We start from the raw sequence: 20,653 nt of genomic DNA, 5'->3' as shown, positions 1-20,653 counted from the left end.
AAATACAATTTCTACCCAGAAGTTTTATAATTATAAGAGAAAAATAAAAAGAATGCTAAAAATATAAGGCAATAACACAGAGCAAGTTTCCCCAGGACATTTTATTGGCTTTTTATTTTACCTTATAATGAGTCAAAGGACCATTTTTTATCAAGGTTTTTCTAAATCCCATATTTGTGGTTAGAAGAGTGGGGATTATTAGTTTTGCTTTGAGAAAACCATAAGGAGAATTATTTCTAACACGTTTCTATGCTGACTTATATATGCCATTAACACACTCCAAATCAATATGGAAAGGGGGATCATTACTTGGTCTACACTTGGAAATAAGAAGGAAACCTAGAACTGTTCCTACTTCAGTAAAATAATGTCCAATTATTTTCAATCTACCTCTCTCTTCCATAAAAAACTTTCTTTTTTTTTTTTTTAAATAAATTTTTATTAATGGTAATGGGATGACATTAATAAATCAGGGTACATATATTCAAAGAAAACATGTCTAGGTTATTTTGTCATTAAATTATAAAAACTAACTTTCTTCACTTCCCCAAACATACATTTAAAAAAATTTTCTGTGAATTCACTGACCATGTCTCACCCCCAAATCTTATTGTTTTCCACCAGATCACTACTGAGCGTAAGATCCATGTTTTCTGGAAATCTCTCAGGTGCCCCAAAGGGTCCTCAAACTTAATGCTATCAGCATATTTTAAACTAATTTGTTGTCCACCCCCTAAACTGACTCCTCTTCAAGACACAATCAGTTTCATCCCTACTTGACTCCCACCATCCATCAGTCACCCAATTGTTTTTTCCACCTCTATTCTTTTTGACTTCTCCATCCCCTTCCCAGTAACCCAGGGTTGCCCATTTTGCCATCCTTCCAAAAAATGAGAACAAGCACAATAATTTCTAGCGTGCATTGAGAACTTAGGATTTGTGAGAGATGCTGTTAAACACTTTACATGCGTGACCTCATTTAATCCTTACTACCCTCTTATGACAGGCACTGTTACTACCCCAGCTACCACTAAAAGATGTAGAAATTGTACTCGAGGTCACAGGGGTAGTAGGTGGCAGGTTGAGAGTTTAAATTATTTTGAAGCTAGGGCTCTACCTACCCTTTTTAGCTTGCCAAATTCAAAATGGCAAGGCTTAGTTTAATGTGTTTATTCTTTAATGAAGCCTTCCCAGTATGTCCTGTCCTTTTTTTTCCCCTATGCTCCCAATATTTTCCACCCACATCTACTACCATATGCATTATTATTTATGCATTGGCCCTTTATTAGTTCCTTAAACAAATATATTTTGAGAGCACACTCTACCTGCCATAGTGTATGATACAGGTTGTCAGCAGTAAGCAAGCTTGGGTCTGGCCTCCTAGAGACCAGTGGGAAAGAGAGACCTTAAACAAACAGCCACACAAATACACCATAAAGTCCCAGATGATAATTGCTATGGAGAAAAACTTGAGGCGCTGCTGCTGCACCTGTCTGCAGGTATCCCGAGTGCCCTTAGGGCCGCAGCCTCAACAGTTTTATTTCCCCACCAGTAACTTTCCCCCTGGATAGATATGCAATCGGAGTCAAATTTAATATAATACATTATAAGAACTGTTTAAGTTAAAATTTAGAATTCTCATTGGAAAATAAATCAACCTTGCAGAAATAGAATGGTAAACTTTTTGGTCTCATGACAAGTATTGAGGGACAAAAAGAGGCAAGGTTGTCTCAATGTAAATCTCTCAGTTCAGGAACGCACTTGTTATATTTGATATAGCATGAGTTTGACAGAATTCAGAACATCATGAAAAGCTCTTTTCATTCAAACTTTTGCCAGAAGGGAGATGCTGAGTCAGGGCTTGGAAGCATAAGCTGGTTCTTGTTACTGTTTGTTGATATGTTCTGTTTACACCTCTTCCATCTGCTGAGTACAAAAGATTTAACAAGTGGTATTTACACACACACACGTGCACGCACACACACACTATTAAAATAAAATCCCCAAATATGATATTTTAAATCTTGAATTTCATGTAAGATGCAATCAAGGATATTTCTTGCTATAAAATAGCTGTGATATTTTTAAGCAATTTTAACTTTCTATGATAAATGCTTCTGAAGTGACAGCTTAAGCCATAATAAATGCTCAAAAAGCGACAATTTAGATCAAGATGTTGTAACTCAATGACTCAAATAGAATAGTACTGAAATATATATTATGAAGGTTTTATTATCAATAGATATGATACCTGCTGTAAATAGCATTATGAAGAGATTTTAACTTGCTCAGACAGGTTACACATTAGTAGTCACTTTTTTTCCCTGTTTCTGTTGCCTTATGACTCAATTAATTACATTCAAGTACAAGTGAATTACATTCACTATTCTTAAAATTAAGATAAACTATACCAATTTGGAAGTGTGTTCTGTTATTGGGGAAATAAAATTTAAAAATACAGCAAACATAAAAATTATTCGTGGAATCACCTCAAAGAACAAAGACCTTAGCCTCAGCTTAGGTGCAATCATGAATGTCGTAGTTGGTTTGCTGTAGACTCCATCTCCCTACTCATTACCCACACAGAGATGGACATATAAGTCAGGTGGCTAATGTTAATGTGAGAACTTGGAATTTAATGATGAAAAGTGTTATATAAATATTACACTAAATAGCCAAATCATTGCTTCAGGAATTGTTTGAATTATTCCTAGATGTTTGTACAATACAAAACAGAGGGATTATTTACCCTTTCTGTTATAGTAAAGAAGAATAACAACCATAATCAACCCCCAGTTCTGTGGCAGCTCTATTTTTCTTGAAATTTGCTTAGTAGTTTTACTCTGTTTTGAGATTTCTATCCCTCACCCGTTCCTGTGCATTTTAACTGCTTCACAAGCAGTAATATTTATTTTGTATTGAATTTCCTCTCTCCCCAAAGCTAATTTCCTTCTCCTCTGCTCATCAAAAGTAGAAAACTGAGTTGATCAGGTTTGAGATCTTGATGCCTTGACCCCTTGTTTCTCTTCTTACCTACAAGCCAACTGATACATGTGGGAGGAAGCCTGATATTGGGAAATGTTAACAGAGTACCCTTGGTTCACTTAGACTTATACTAAGAATCTATATTTTTCATATTTTCTATATTTCACTCTGAATATATGTGCGTTGTGATAAATTATGCTTGTCCCAACATAACTGGGTGATTTGGGACGAAATGAAATCTATAACATTTACTATTACTGCAGTTGTACCTTAAATTATACCCACTTCCTAAGGGAACTATATTTCAAAATTATTTCCACTTTGATTCAATTATGTATTCATCTTTAAATTAACACAAATTCTAAAATAATAGTTGGAGTTTATATGTAAATTACATAAATATATAAATTATATAAATATTTAAAATAATAATGTAATTCTAAACATAATGTAGAAAAAATTAAATAAGTTATGGAGTAAAAACTTCTAAAACAAGTCATTTCTGATACCGTCAAAGACAGAAAATTGGAATGATAATAAAATAATCTAAAAATATACAGTGTCAAATGAAAGTATTCTATTGCTTAATCAGCCTTCAAGATCATGGCGAGAGTATTATTTAGGTTATAAAATTTTGAATCCTCAAAAATGCACTATTTAGAGATGAAAACAAGAAAGGCTTTGTTTGTTTGGTTTTTTTTGATAGTTATGCTTTAAAGAGACTACACTACACAAAAATAGGAAATAAACAAAAATTAACTATGAGAGTGAAGCAGTTTCAAAGCGCAATCACTCATTCAGAGACTTTCCCCTAACCTAATTGAGCTCATCACTGCCACGGTGGGGGAAACTACTTGCTAAACCATGTTCTCCTCAAAGTTACAGAATGAGTAATGTAGCAACCACTGCTTCCAAGACACAGAACATGGGTGAAAACTTACCTTACATGGAGATGACTTCAAACAGCCTTTGAAACCACTTCATCCTGCCCCTCTGCTGCAATGACAAGGATGAAAACTACTGCCACAGGCCTCATCATTTTTCCACTTCATTTACTGCAAAGGTTCCCAATTCTGTGGCATATTAGAGTCGCCTAGGGAGACTCGAAAATTTGCCAGACGATTGTCCTGGGGTGGGCCTGGGGCCTTGGCGTGTCTAAAACTCTACAGGTGGTTCTAATGTGTAGCCAGGACTGTGAATCAATGATTTGCTCCTACAGCTGCCGTCATCGGTTTCCCTGCCTTCAGCCTGCCCTACTGTGACATCCTCATTAATGTGGGTAGAGTGATCTTTATGGAAGCCTACAGAACTACATTCAAACTTCTGAGTATAGCGTAAAGACTCAACAGGATCTGCTCTTGAATAACTGATGAGTTGCCTCTCCCCTGCTGTCTCTCCACGAACTCTACCAAGCACGTTTCCCACACGCCCGCCTCAGCTTCGGGGCCTGAACACTGACTCATCTCTTGCTCTGAAATGATCTCCACTCTTCATCTGTTTATCTGGCTGGAGAATGAGTCTTCTCTATGAAACCTCTCTGACATCCTAACCCTACCCCCTCCATTCACATTCTCAAAGCACAAGAGTACTGGGTTTCACGCTGTGTTTGGTTTTGTTTATTGAGTAATCATACTGAACTGTCACATACAGCATATGTCCCTCACGGTCATTAGTCATTTTCTGGAGCAGGGATGATGTCACATTTGCTTCTGAATCCCCCAAACTTAGCACACTGCCTCATACATAGTGACATTTTGTATTTGCTGAATAAATGGATGAATAGCATTTTATACTACTTTTACTTATTACTGACAGAGCCAAAAAGGGATTCTCATTGGGTATACTGAACAAGTCAAGTTTATACTAAATTTAAAAAGAGTCTTAGTATGTATTTAATATTTTGTAATAGTAAGACAATTACTTTAAAGACTAGCTTTTCAACTAAGCAACTAGATGAATGTGAAACATGGTTAAAGTAAAAGAAAAACCTTAATTAAATCCTCAAGAGTGTTCTTTTATCATCAGCCTCCCCAAACCATATATTTTCAGAATCAAAGCCAATATATACTCACCTTAGACTCCAGTAAGGGAAGGAAGCCCACTTACTGCCCACCACAAGTTGGCCTAATTTGGCTGCTCCCATCATGTGACATCTAACCCACAACTCTGGTGACCATGCTTACTTTGTATTTGCTTTCTGATCTGGAAGGGGTGGGAATATGTCCTTTTTTCTTGAAGGTTGTAAAGTGCTTGCACTGAGGACATGGCTTGGTGCTGGAATCAATACGGCCAAGTTCCAAGAAGTACTTATATTTGATGGAGTCTTCATGTGTCAAGTTATAGATAACTGTTGTTTCTTCCAGGAATTCAAAACATTCTGTGATAGGACATTTGATTTCTACTTGGCCATGTTGTACCTGTGTAAAAGAGCAGACGGGAGGGAAAAGAAAAGGTATTTGTTATTATGTCTATATTCTTTTACTTTCTTCATATAGTATTCTTTATTTAATGATTATAGTAAAAAATTACCTGTTCTTTTTCATGCTTCCTAACATAGTAAATGGTATCACTCTGGTACCTATATTGAGCAGTACTAAAATAATGAATGCTTCCAAAATGATTTACAGCATGTTTAAGCATTCTCTATCATTATAGTATTTGTGAACTTCAATGGACCTAAAACCACAGACTTATGAAAGAAGCAAATTATTATCCCATCTCTGGAAACCCCAGGGTGAGATAGCATTCAGGCAATGTGTCACTAAAGGGACAGCTGGGATGACAAAGCATTTCAGATTTTTCAACCTTAGTACAGAATACCTCAGCACTGGACTTCAGGCACATTTAACTATTTTATTTATTTTTATTTTTTTAAAGAGACAGAGAGAGAGAGTCAGAGAGAGAGATAGAGAGAGATAGTCAGAAACGAAGAGAGATGAGAAGCATCAATCGTCAGTTTTTTGTTGTGACACCTTAGCTTCTCATTGATTGCTTTCTCATATGTGCCTTGACTGTAGGCCTTCAGCAGACCGAGTAACCCCTTGCTCAAGCCAGCGACCTTGGGTCCAAGCTGGTGAGCTTTGCTCAAACCAGTTGAGCCCGCGCTCAACCTGGTGACCTCAGGGTGTCGAACGTGGGTCCTCCGCATCCCAGTTCAATGCTCTATCCACTGTGCCACTGCCCGGTCAGGCAGCATTTAACTATTTTAAAAAGGAACAGCAACAACAAAATAGAGATTATGAATATATATATAAATCTATTTTATATATATGATCTAGTAATTTAAAAATTATCTCCAAAGATGTCTTTATTTTCTCTGACTCTTCCATGTAAAGAACATATAATAAGAGTTCTTATCAGAATCACAAAGCAAGGAAGAAAACAAAATGCAACAGAGTAAAAAAGAATCCTAATGAGACCTGGTTACTACTGCAGAAATTAATAAAATGAATTGCTGCAAATGACCCTGGATTTCTATTAGGAGAGGAGAAGGGTACACAGGAATACTACACTTCACATCTGATGTGGGATTCAGATATGGCTAGTGGTAAAGATTATAATAGAAGATCAAAGCACAAAGTGTCGACACAACTTTTAAAAGATAAAGAAAATAAACTCGTTTGGAACAAGGAGTACTTAGAATTTTCTCCATAAGTGGCGAACAAGAGCTCTTTATACTCCTAGCGTCATAATCTCTTTTGTTCATCGTAATGTACAAAAGGGGGCAGTGACAGCTACAAGTGACAAGCAGCGCTAACCCACTTCTTTTTCAGTTGAGTGCACCTGACATCCTGACAAGGGAAACACAGTGACCTCAGTGGAAAGCGCCCGCTGTGAAGGCAGAGGGAGGAATGAGGAAAAGCTACCTCATTAGGGAAAGCACAGCATCGCTACCAAGATTGATTAAAAACAAACACAACTCTAATATCATTGCAACTTTTCTTTTTAATTGTGCCGCTTACCTGGCACAGACGTGAGGAAAGGTAGTGAAGATGCTACACGCTGAAGGATGCATGAGTACAATTATTTAATACCAGTAAAAGACATAGGCCGGGCTGAGAATGAAATGAGTCTGTCTTTGAATAAGCCTCCTGGTTAGCACCCCCCTGTTGAAAGCATAAATTACTACATAAATTTATGCAACTATTGTACAAAACATGGTCCAGAGAGGTTTTTCAAGTATTTGCCAAAAATAATTTTTTCTGCTTTTTTTACGAGTCTTCCTATAGTTACTATCAGATTTTATTACACCTGTTAGAGTTATGATAATGTTATGTTTTATCATAAATTATTTTCTCTTATAGCTCAAGACAGAGGTCCTCTGAATTTTTTTAAATAGACAAAGACCATGTGTGATATGATAAGAAACTGGTTTAATGAGATGTACAAGACATTTTAAAAATTAATAAATGTTTCCCCTTTTAATATTCTCTAGACATTTATCAAGCCCATTTCTGAGCCAGATAGTGGATTAGGCACTGCCAGTTTGCAAGTGTTTTTCAGTAAAGAGGTAGTTGTGATACCAAGTGGTGAGTGTGTCTGCCAAGGCGACAGGGAGGATATGGGGGAGGCTTGGTAACCTCAGACTTGTGAGGTTCAAGAGACACTTATTGGAAGAAGTGAGATTTCAAGTGAGATCATAAGATTACTAAAATTTAGTCAAAGTAGATTAAAGGTGCAGACAGGAGAAACAACATTGGCAAAAGGCTGCCGGTAAATAGAACACAGCACACCACAGGAGGTATACCCTATCTTTCCACATCCCGGTGGATCACATATCTATTCTACATCCTCACGTGAGATGGCAGCCTCCAGGGGCTAAGAGATGAGCAGTACGGCTGAAGCACAAAGTGTGAGTTCAGACAGGAGGCTGAGCAGATGAATGGGATCAAAGCACAAGGACAGAGCACGAAGCCATTTTAGGAGTCAGGACTTTTTCCCTATGAAAATAGAAAACTTCAGTTTCAGCATGTGAAAGATGATTTTTTTTTTTCATTCTACACTAATGGGGTCACTTGGCCCATCCTGGGTGACTCTTATTTATTGGGAAGCAGCACACTATAAGGGGCAACAGTTGGGATTTTCTTAGTCCCAGGTCAGTGTTTTAATCTGGACTCCCTCACCTATAAATTTATTTACTCTAACTATGTGAATGATAACAATAGAAGTGGTAACTTGGCCCTGGCTGGTTGGCTCAGTGGTAGAGCGTCGGCCCAGCATGTGGAAGTTCCGGGTTTGATTCCCGGCCAGGGCACACAGGAGAAGCGCCCATCTGCTTCTCCACCCCTCCCCCTCTCCTTCCTCTCTGTCTCTCTCTTCCCCTCCCGCAGCGAGGCTCCATTGGAGCAAAGATAGCCCGACGCTAGGGATGGCTCTGTGGCCTCTGCCTCAGGCGCTAGAATGGCTCTGATTGCAACAGAGCGACGCCTCAGAGGGACAGAACATCGCCCCCTAGTGGGCGTGCCGGGTGGATCCCAGTCGGGCGCATGTGGGAGTCTGTCTGACTGCCTCCCCATTTCCAGCTTCGGAAAAATGAAAAAAAAAAAAAAAGAAGTGGTAACTTCACAGCTACTCAGGGTCAGTCAGGTCTTACAGAAATGGAATATTGTTCAAGGGCCAGAACAATGCAGGGCAGCTCCAGGGGGCAGGTGATCTCATCACTCCTGCAGGAGGGTGTCCATTACTACACCACATGAGGACACCTACCGCCTTACCTCCAACCCAGTACCTTGTCTTCCTCAGTGTTTCTCAAGTCAGTCTGCAAAGCTACTCAATTGTCACACAATAGATAATTTCCTACGCTTTCATATTTTCTGTATTTGGCCTATACCATATCTTCTTTCTGAAAGTTCCAAAATCCCTACTACAATGAGCCAGATGATCGCATATTTTATTAAACAGAAGCACTATGCTAACTGTCCCATTGTTGTCACAGTCCGTGTCTGTCCCCACCTTTTTTTTGTCTTCCTTCCTTTTACAGTATAAGACCCAAATCTACTTCCAGGACAACCGCAAGGATCTCTTGAAGTACAGTATTTGTTGAGAATTCAAGTTTCCTGGCCCATGCAGCACCTACAAAAATTTTATCATTGCCGATAAGCTAGTCATTGGCAGTTTGGAACAATTACTCATATAATCCTTAGAATTACTCATACTTCTTCATACTAGCAATATCCCCATTTTCATAATACAGTGCTACTTATGGCCTACATCTCTTGGTCTCTACATGTCTAATCTTTTTTAGAATAATCTCCTAAAAAGATCATCTGAAAAGATCACTAGCAAACAAATCATCATGATTAAGCAAAGTACATTCACTTATTTATTCAACAAGACCTGCATATTTTTTTAAACATTTTAACATCTGAAAAGCCAAGATTATCCTACAATCAATAATCTTTAGTATTGTGTCATAGTTTAATTTGCAGTGTTTTTATTTTCTTGGTGGCTCATAATATAATACTGCATCCTACAACAGATCATGTTTTCAATTTCAATGAAACATGGTTTTTATTAGACAGTGTGATGGACTTTAGATAGATGAGGAGAGAGACGGGGCTTCTATTGGAGGAAATGTGTGATAGACAAGTGAATAAACCAGGCAGATTGTTATGAAGGAACTATACATCAGAGAAGGTAAAACTATGGCCTCAGGGCAGAATGTGCTTGATGTGCCTGTGTTCAGAGAACAGAACTGAGTGAAACACATCTGAAATGAGCCAGAACACACAGACCTGTTGACTGTGATAAAGGTGTGAATTTTACTCTAAGTTCAATATGAATCATTCACTGGTTTTATGATGAGTGACATGCTCCAGTCTCCGCTTAGAAATGGACTTGGAGAATGGACTGTAGAACAAAAGTAGAAATTGGGAGAATTGTAGGACCTGGTTTGCACCTGTTCTTCTTATCAGTGGCATCTGACTGTGGTAGGGTTGTCCAGGCAGTAGATGATGGAAGACAGAACTAGGTAACCAGAAGTAGGCGAATGAGGTTCATTATGGAAGTAGAACCAAATGGGGTTTGGTGACGGACCAGACAGAGAGGATGAAGTAAAGAAAGATATAAAGAATGACTTTAGGTTTTTGCTTGGAATATTCTGATGATTAGTGAGTGCTACTTACTGAGAAGTTTGTAATAAAATATAGTTTATGTAGATATGTGATGTTTGCTGTAAATGCAAATTTACACTGCAAATTTATTACATTAACAAGAATAAAGATCACTAATTGACCCTAAAAACATAGTGAGCTCCAAAAATATTACACTTAAAGGATATAAAGTAGTGTAAGTCATGAATCTTGCCTTCATGGAAATTGAGGACACAGCAATTAAAATTGTATTGACAGCCTTTCCTAGAAACTTGGGATTAGATGGTATTAATTTATTATTTTATCCAATGTAAAATTTTTTAATTAGGGATTACCATAAACATATGCAAAAGTTGGAAGATTAGTATTATGAACCCTTACGTACTCATTCTGCAAGCTTCAATGATAATCAATTCTTGGCCAATCATGTTTTTTTATATGCCCTGACCCATATGGCCCTCCCATATTACTTTGAAACAAATATCAGAAATCATGTCATTTCATTCATAAATATTGCGGTATGGATCTAAAGAAAATAAGTCTTTCGGAAAACATTACCATGGTATCAAATATCTCCCCTGAAGATCATGATTCAATATCAATTTAACAGTTTAAATAATGTGTCCTTTAGCCTGACCAGGCAGTGGTGCAGTGAATAGAGTGCCAAACTGGGACGGAGAGGACCCAGGTTTGAAACCTTGAGGTCGCCGGCTTGAGTGTGGGATCACCAGCTTGAGTGCAGAGTTGCTGGCTTGAGCATGAAATCATAGACACAACCCATGGTCGCTGGCTTGAGCAAGAGGTCAATTGCTCTGCTGTAGACCTCCAGTCAAGCACATATGAGAAAGCAATCAAATAACAACTAAGGTGGTACAATGAATAATTGATGCTTCTCATCTCTCTCCTTCCCTCCTGTCTGTCTGTCCCTGTCTTTGTCTTTCTCTCTGTCTCTGTCACACACACAAAAAAATATTTACAGGACTTTATGTACTTAATACACTTAAAGTCAAGATATTTTAAATTTCTGTTGCCTCAATGCTAATACTACTATTTATATCACTGGAAAATGCACTCTCAATTCTTCTGAACAAAAACATGTCCTTTCTTGTAAAACAAAATTACTTAACTCTAAAGGAATTTCCCAGGGTGTTATTTAATTTGCCACCTGGGAATACTCAAAAGTAATTTAATGGCACAGGTGAAGCAGACCTCTGGAAAAGTGGCATATTAATTAATTTAATTGTCCAGAGAAAACAACAGAGAAAGCAGAAACCTTGGACTTTGAAGTGTAATTTATCAAATGTGTGGTTTATGATTTTGGTCTTGGTTTTAAGTATTGGTCATGATAGTTTACACAGTGCCTTAGCCATTTGCTCAGTCAACACCAGGGGATGTCAGAGTTCCTTTTTCCTTAAAAATAGAACATGTTAATGTGGCAGAGTAGAAGAGAATACCACAACAAAGGCAATGTGGAAATAACGAAATGCACGCAGTACCTCCTATATGCCAGCCACTGTTCAAGCACTTTCTGTGCATTAATGACTTTGTGGAGCATCACAGAGGCAGAAACATTTTCAAGTTCATGGAGTTTCCCATAAGTTTATCGTCTGTAATTATTAGGGGTGGTTACTTTATAAATATGATTTTTTGTTTACTCAGCAAGCTATTATAAAGCACTGTGCTAGACGCCTTTAATTATCAAAAATACTAATGAAAAACATCACACCAAATATCCTAAAAGTTCTCTCAACCCCAGTAAAGATAATATGAAGAAAATCACACTGAGGCACAAAAAAGTGCTAAGTACCAAACAAAAAAGAAGTATCTTAAAAGCTACAGAGGAAAAAGACATGCCCACATAGAAAATGTTGTCCCCAGATGCCTTGTGGGTAAATTCTACTGAGAATTTAAGGATGAAACACCAATATTACACAACTACTCTCAAAGAATAGAGAAACGGGGGGAGGGAGGGGGGCGATTCACTGCTCAAGTTGTTTTATGAGGCCAGCTTAATCGTGATAGCAAAATCTGATAAGGACATTGCAAAAAAGGAAAATTACGACCTCTTCATAAACATAAATGCAAAAATCCAAAATAAAATATTAGAAAATCAAATTGGACAACGTATGCAAAAGATAATAATATAGTATGATCCAAAGATTATTCCAAGAACGTAATTTTGGTTTAATATTAAAAAAATCAACTGGCCCTGGGCAGCAGGCTTAGCAGTAGAGCGTTGGCCCGGTATGTGGAAGTCCCGGGTTCGATTCCCAGTCAGGGCACACAGGAGAAGCACCCATATGCTTCTCCACCCTTCCCCCTCTCCTTCCTCCCTATCTCTCTCTTCCCTTCCCGCAGCCAAGGCTCCACTGGAGCAAAGTTGGCCCAGGCACTGAGGACAGCTCCAGGGCCTCCGCCTCAGGCACTAGAATGGCTGCAGTTACAAGAACAATGCCCCAGATGGGGAGAGCAATGCCCCCTGGTGGGCTTTCTGGGGTGGATCCCGGTTGGTGCATGCAGGAGTCTGTCTCTCAGCCTCCCCGCTTCTCATTACAGGAAAAAAAAAAGTCAATTGATATAACTCACATGTTAATAAAATAAAGGAGAAAAATCATATAATTACCTCAATAAAAAAAAGTATTTAAGCATGGCCAGTGGTGGATAAAGCTTTGATCTGAAATGCTGAGGTGGCCAGTTCAAAACCCTGGCCTTGTGGGGTTAAGGCACATATGACAACCAGTCAATGAGCAACTAAAATGAAGCTACTATGAGTTGATACTTCATGATCTCCTCTACCTCGTCTCTCTGTAAAATCAATAAATAAAATCTTTAAAAAGTATTTAATAAATTCAACTTTCATTCATGTTAAAATCTTAGCAAACTAAGAAGAGATAAAAAACTTCTGTAATATGATAAATTATCTACAAGAAAACCCATAGTAAACATCATATCCAATGATAAAATAGAGGTTTCTTCTTGAGATTGAAAATGGGGCATATATACACACTTTCATTATTTAACATTGACTACTGCTCATAGTCAATGCAAAATAAAGAAAAAGCAAAATGAAAATAAAACAACTGGATATGAAGATATAAAATTCTTCATGTCTTGCAGACTGCATGATTGTTTATATAGAAAACCCAAAATAATGTACAAAGTATTAGAATCAATAAATAAATTTAGCAAATTTGCTGAATAGATTAGTACACAAAAACCAAATGTAGAGAGAAGACAAGATGATGCTGGAGTAGGCGGACGTACCAACTCCCACCTCCCAGAACCAAGGTGGATTACAAACTAATTTTAAGAACTATCATCTGGAAAAATCAACTTTGGACTAAACTAAGAGTACTCTTCAACCAAGGAACACTGAAGAAGCCACACTGAGACTGGTAGGAAAAGCAGAAATGCGGAGAGGGCTGCCCAGCTCCCCGGAGCGAACGGCAGCCAGGAGAGACTCGCGTGGCAGGAAGTGAGTTTAGCAGAGAGGGGAGGGTCCTGAGTCCCAGGAACAAAGCCCCAGCCTGCAGCCCCAGAGCCCAGAAGAGGCATATGGACAGTATTTAGCTGAAAACAAGTCAGGATACTGTTTGTGAGAAAGAGACTGATTTCTCAGACCCAGGATTCTTCTTAAAGGGACTGCGCAGAACACCTCTCTCACAACCACTCACCCGGCACTCCGGGGAATGGAAAGAAAGGAGAGGACCGGAGTAGCAGGAAGACAGTAGTGAGTCGTAGGGTCTGAGCTGCAGTGCCCGCAACCACACGGCTGAGGGCTCGCCGGAGGGCGGGCGGTGGCAGGACATGGAAGTGCGGTTCTGTCGGCTGGGGCAGAAGCCTGCTGGCTGCCACTGGGCCCAGGTGTGAGCTCAGTCTTGCTCGGCTGGGGAGGAGGGGTTGTACAAAAGTGGTCAAGCCCAGCTGCAGGCTACCTGTAATCCAGCCTGCAGGAGAAGGGCGGGAGCCCTGGAAGGGGTGGAGACCTGTCCTTGAGCAAGGGTGCAGGAGCACAGCCTTGCCCCACCCACAGAACCGAGGCTTGTGGCCTGACTTGGAAGCTGGCTCCTCCCATGGGTGTGGAGCCAAAAGCCCAGAACAGGTGGAGTCCCGCTACTGAGCGTGGGCATGCAGTCCTGTCCGGCCTGTGGAGCTAAGGCTTGCAGCAGTCCCACGCACCGGCTACTCCTGCAAGGGCGGGGTGAAAGCCCAGAATAAGGCAGAGACCCACAGTTGAGCAAAGGTGCTCGCCACTGTCCTCGGGGCTGAGATAATGCCAACCACGGGGGCGAGGCGAAGGCCAAGGCCACCAAGGCTTGTATACCTGAGCACGTGATCACAGCCACTCCCTGTGAAGGAAAGGTAGAAACCACAGCAACAGCCCCAGTGGGAAGGCACCAGCAACACCCATACCTAAACGCCCTAGGCAGCAACAGCAGAGAGGGTGGCGGCCTGCAGACAGACCACACCTAGGGAACAGAGGCCACACCCAGTGGACTCCAGTGGCCAAGACCCTCTTTTACACAGAGAAGATGAGAAGGCAGAGAAATGCAACACAAATGAGTCAAGAGAAATCCCCAGAAAAGGACCTGCATGAATCAGATATAACCAAATTACCAGATGCAGAGTTTAAAATAACAATTATCAGGATGCTCAAAGATATTAGAACAACAATAGATGGTCATTACGAACACCTAAATAAAGAGATAGCAGGCATAAAAACAGACATTGAAATAATAAAAAAGAATCAGTCAGAAATAATAAATACAATATCAGAAATGAAGAACACAATGGAAGGAATTAAAAGCAGGATGGATGAAGCTGAGAATCAAATCAGCGAGTTAGAGGACACAATAAATAAAGGCATGGAAGCAGAGCAGAAAAATAAAGAGACTCAAAAAGTCTGAGGAAACTCTTAGAGAGCTCTGTGACAACATGAAGAGAAATAACATCCGCATCATAGGGGTTCCTGAAGAAGAAGAGAAAGAACAAGGGATAGAGACTTTGTTCAAGCATATCATAGTTGAAAACTTCCCTCAGTTAAGGCAGGAAAACATCTCACATGTTCAGGAAGCACAGAGAACTCCATTAAAGAGAAACCCAAAGAAATCAACATCAAGACGCATCATAATGAAAATACCAAAGCTAAGTGATAAAGAGAAAATATTAAAAGCTGCTAGAGAAAAAAAGACTACCACCTACAACGGAGCCCCCATAAGGATGACTTCCGACTTCTCAACAGAAACACTTAAGGCCAGAAGAGAATGGCAAAAAATATTCAAAGTAATGCAGAACAAGAGCCTACAACCAAGACTACTTTATCCAGCAAGGCTATCGTTTAAAATTGAAGGAGAAATAAAAAGCTTTCCAGACAAAAAAAAAAACAAAAAAAAAACACTCAAGGAATTCACTACAACCAAACCAAGGCTGCAAGAAATGCTAAGAGGCCTGTTGTAAACAGATCAAAGAAGAAAAAGAATATAGAAAAAGAGGAATACAAAATTTTAAAGAATAAAATGGCAATAAACAATTACATATCAATAATAACCTTAAATGTAAATGGATTAAATGATCCGATCAAAAGACATAGGGTAGCTACATGGATAAGAAAACAAGACCCATACATATGCTGTCTACAAGAGACATACCTTAAAAAAAAGATGCACATAGACTGAAGATAAATGGATGGAAAAATATATTTCACGCAAATGGAAATGAAAAAAAAAGCTGGGGTAGCATTACTTATATCAGACAAAATGGACTTTAAAACAAAGACTATAGTAAGAGATAAAGAAGGTCACTACATAATGATAAAGGGAGCAATCCAACAGGAAGATATAACCATTATAAATATCTATGCACCTAATATAAGAGCACCCAAATATATAAAGCAGACTTTGATGGATTTAAAGGGAGAGATAACAGCAATACTACAATAGTAGGGGATTTCAATACCCCACTAACATCACTAGATAGATCCTCAAGAAAGAAAATTAACAAAGAAACAGCAGACTTAAAGGACATACTAGATCAACTCGACTTAATAGATAGCTTCAGAACCTTTCACCCTAAAGAAGCGGAATATACATTCTTTTCAAGTGCTTATGGTACATTCTCTAGAATAGACCACATGTTAGGGCACAAAAGCGGTCTCAACAAATTTAAGAAGATTGAAATCATATCAAGCACTTTCTCTGATCACAATGGCATAAAACTAGAAATCAACCACAACAGAAAAACTGAAAAATACTCAAACACTTGGAAACTAAATAGCACATTATTAAATAACAAATGGGTAAACAATGAGATCAAGGAAGAAATTTAAAAATTCCTAGAAACAAACAATAATGAGCATACATCAACTCAAAATTTATGGGATACAGCAAAAGCAGTCTTGAGAGGGAAGTTCATAGCATTACAGTCATACCTCAAGAAGCTAGAAAAAACTCAAATAAACAACTTGATCCTACATCTAAAAGAACTAGAAAAAGAACAGCAAGTAAAGCTCAGAGCTAATAGAAGGAAGGAAATAATAAAGATCAGAGCAGAAATATATGACATAGAGGCTAAAGAAACAATACAGAGGATCAATGAAACCAGGAGCTGGTTCTTTGAAAAGGTAAACAAGATCGATGAACCTTTAACCAGACTCACCAAGAAAACAAGAGAGAGGACTCAAATAAAATTAGAAACGAGAGTGGAGAAATAACAACTGACACAACAGAAATACAAAACATTGTAAGAAAATACTATGAAGAACTGTACGTCAAAAAACTAGACAACCTAGATGAAATGGACAAATTCCTTGAAACATATAATCTTCCAAAAATTAATCTGGAAGAATCAGAAAACCTAAATAGACCAATTACAACAAATGAGATTGAAACAGTTATCAAAAAGCTTCCAAAAAAGAAAAGTCCTGGGCCTGATGGCTTCACAAGTGAATTCTACCAAATATTCAAAGAAGAACTAACTCCTATCCTTCTCAAACTATCTCAAAAAATAAAAGAGGAAGGAAGACTTCCAAGCTCCTTTTATGAGGCGAGCATAATTCTGATTCCAAAACCAGGCAAAGGCAACACCAAGAAAGAAAATTATAGGCCAATATCCCTGATGAATTTAGATGGTAAAATCTTCAACAAAATATTAGCAAACCAGATCCAGCACTATATGAAAAAAAGCATACACCATGATCAAGTGGGATTTATTCTTGGGAGGCAAGACTGGTACAATATTTGCAAATCAATCAATGTGATTCATCACGTAAAAGAAAAGGAAGGAGAAAAACCACATGATAATTTCAATAGATGCAGAAAAAGTATTTGATAAAAATCCAGCACCCATTCATGATCATAACTCTCAGCAAAGTGGGAATACAGGGAACATACCTCAACATGATAAAGGCCATCTATGACAAACCCACAGCCAACATCATACTCAATGAGCAAAAATTAAAAGCAATCCCCTTAAGATCAGGAACAAGGCAGGGGTGCTCCCTTTCACCACTCTTATTCAACATAGTTCTGGAAGTCCTACCCACAGCAATCAGACAAGAAAAAGAAATAAAAGGCATCCAAATTGGAAAAGAAGAAGTAAAACTATCATTATTTGCAGATGATATGATATTGTATATAGAAAACCCTAAAGTCGCAGTCAAAAAACTACTAGACCTGATAAATGAATTCAGCAAGGTGGCAGGATATAAAATTAATACTCAGAAATCAGAGGCATTTTTATACACTAACAATGAACTGTCAGAAAGAGAAATTAAGGAATCAATACCCTTTACCATTGCAACCAAAAAAATAAAGTACCTAGAAATAAATTTAACCAGGGAGATTAAAGACTTGTACTCGGAAAATTATAAAACATTGATAAAAGAAATCAAGGAAGATACAAACAAGTGGAAGCATATACCGTGCTCATGGTTAGGAAGAATAAACACCATTAAAGTGTCTATATTACCCAAAGCAATTTATAAATTCAATGCAATACTGATTAAAATACGAATGACTTACTTCAAAGATACAGAACACATATTCCAAAAATTTATATGGACCCAAAAGAGAACACAAATAACCTCAGCAATCTTGAAAAGGAAGAATAAAGTGGGAGGTATCACACTTCCGGATATCAAGTTATACTACAAGGCCATTGTACTCAAAACAGCCTGGTATTGGCATAAGAACAGGCATTTAGATCAATGGAACAGAACTGAGAACCCAGAAATAAACCCACACCTTTATGGACAACTGATATTTGACAAAGGAGGTAAGAACATACATTGGAGTAAAGACAGCCTCTTCAAAAATGGTGTTGGGAAAATTGGAAAGCTACCTGTAAAAAATTGAAACTAGACCACCAACTTACTCCATTCACAAAAATAAACTCAAAATGGATAAAAGACTTAAATGTAAGCCGTGAAACCATAAGCATCTTAGAAGAAAACATAGGCAGTAAGCTCTCTGACATTTCTCGCAGCAATATATTTGCAGATTTGTCTCCACAGGCAAGTGAAATAAAAGACAGGATAAACAAATGGGACTATATCAAACTAAAAAGCTTCTGCACAGCTAAAGACAATAAGAACAGAATAAAAAGACAAACTACACAATGGGAGAGCATATTTGACAATGCATCTGATAAGGGGTTAATAACCAAAATTTATAAAGAACTTGTAAAACTTAATACCAGGAAGACAAACAATCCAATCCAAAAATGGGCAAAAGAAATGAATAGACACTTCTCCAAAGAGGACATACAGATGGCCAATAGGCATATGAAAAAATGCTCAACAGCACTAATCATTAGAGAAATGCAAATTAAAACCACAATGAGATATCACCTCACACCAGTCAGAATGGCGCTCATCAACAAAACAACACAGAATAAGTGCTGGTGAGGATGTGGAGAAAAGGGAACCCTCCTGCACTGCTGGTGGGAATGCAGACTGGTGCAGCCACTGTGGAAAACAGTATGGAGATTCCTCAAAAAATTAAAAATCGAACTGCCTTTTGACCCAGCTATCCCACTGTTAGGAATATACCCCAAGAATATCATAGAACTGTATGAAAAGAAGAAATGCACCCCCATGTTTATGGCAGCATTGTTCACAATAGCGAAGATCTGGAAACAGCCCAAGTGTCCGTCAGAGGATGAGTGGATTAAAAAGCTTTGGTACATATATACTATGGAATACTACTCAGCCATAAGAAATGACATCAGATCATTTACAACAACATGGATGAACCCTAATAACATTATACTGAGCAAAATAAGTAAATCAGAAAAAACTAAGAACTATATGATTCCATACATAGGAGCGACATAAAAATGAGACTCAGAGACATGGACAAGAATGTGTGGGTTATGGGGTGGGGGGGAAGAGAGTGAGGGGGATGGGGGAGGGGAGGGGCACAAAGAAAACCAGTTAGAAGGTGATAAAAGACAACTGGACTCTGGGTGATGGGAATGCAGCATAAGCAAATGGCAAAATAACCTAGAGCTGTTTTCTCTGAACATATGTACCCTGATTTATCAATGTCACCCCATTAAAATTAATTAAAAAAATCAAATATATTTCTACATTCTACTATCAGCAACTTAAAAATAATATAGAGCCCGACCAGGCAGTAGCACAGTGGATAGAGTGTTAGTTTGGGACACTGAGGACCCAGGTCCAAGATGCCAAGGTCGCCCACTGAGGACTCAGGTTCAAGATTCTGAGGTTGCCCACTTGAGTGCTAGCTCATCCAGCTTGAGTGAAGGCTCACCAGCTTGAGCACAGGGTCGCCAGCTTGAGTGTGGGACTATAGATGTGACTCCATGGTTACTGGCTTGAGCAAGGGGTCACTGGCTTGGCTAGAGCCTCCTACCCCCAGTCAAGGCACATATGAAATAGCAATCAATGAATACCTAAGGTGCTACAACTATAAGTTGATGCTTCTGATCTCTCTCCCTTCCTGTCTGTCCCTTTTTTTCCTTCTCTCTCTCTCTCTCTATAAAATAATAACAATACTATAGAAATGTACAGTTGAAACCTATATAATCTTATTAACCAATGTCACCCCACAAAAGTCAATTTAAAAACATAAAATAATTGAAACAAATAAATAAATATTAATAAGAAAAAAAGAAATAATATAGCAAAATTAAAAACACCAAGTATGAGTAAATCTAACAAAAGTTATCTAATACTTCTACATGGAAATATCTGAAATATTTTTGAGAAAATAAAATGAAGCAAGTAAATGGAGGGATATATCAGGTTCTAGAATTGAAAGATTCAATATAGTAAAAATGTAAATTTAGTCCATTTTTTTTTTTTTGTATTTTTCTGAAGCTGGAAACGGGGAAGCAGTCAGACAGACTCCCGCATGTGCCCCACCGGGATCCACCTGGCATTCCCACAAGGGGGCGATGCTCTGCCCATCTGGGGCGTCACTCTGCTGCAATCAGAGCTATTCTAGCACCTGAGGCAGAGGCCACAGAGCCATCCTCAGCGCCCGGGCAAACCTTGCTCCGATGGAGCCCTGGCTGCAGGAGGGGAAGAGAGAGACAGAGAGGAAGGAGAGGGC

The 20,653-nt window shown here is 38.6% G+C and overlaps 1 protein-coding gene across 1 annotated transcript in view; it reads right to left on the bottom strand.

The window, feature by feature from the left end:
* RNF217 (ring finger protein 217) overlaps positions 1-20,653 on the bottom strand; it is a 138,248-nt gene that overhangs the window by 48,229 nt on the left and 69,366 nt on the right. Inside the window, exon 2 of the mRNA XM_066248150.1 lies at positions 5,169-5,402. Within this exon, the coding sequence (XP_066104247.1) occupies positions 5,169-5,402 (234 nt within the window). The remainder of the gene's footprint in view (positions 1-5,168; positions 5,403-20,653) is intronic.

Source organism: Saccopteryx bilineata, chromosome 12 (assembly GCF_036850765.1).
Source record: "Saccopteryx bilineata isolate mSacBil1 chromosome 12, mSacBil1_pri_phased_curated, whole genome shotgun sequence".
NCBI classification, from domain to species: Eukaryota; Metazoa; Chordata; class Mammalia; order Chiroptera; family Emballonuridae; genus Saccopteryx; species Saccopteryx bilineata.
This window is presented reverse-complemented; position numbering and strand designations above follow the sequence as displayed.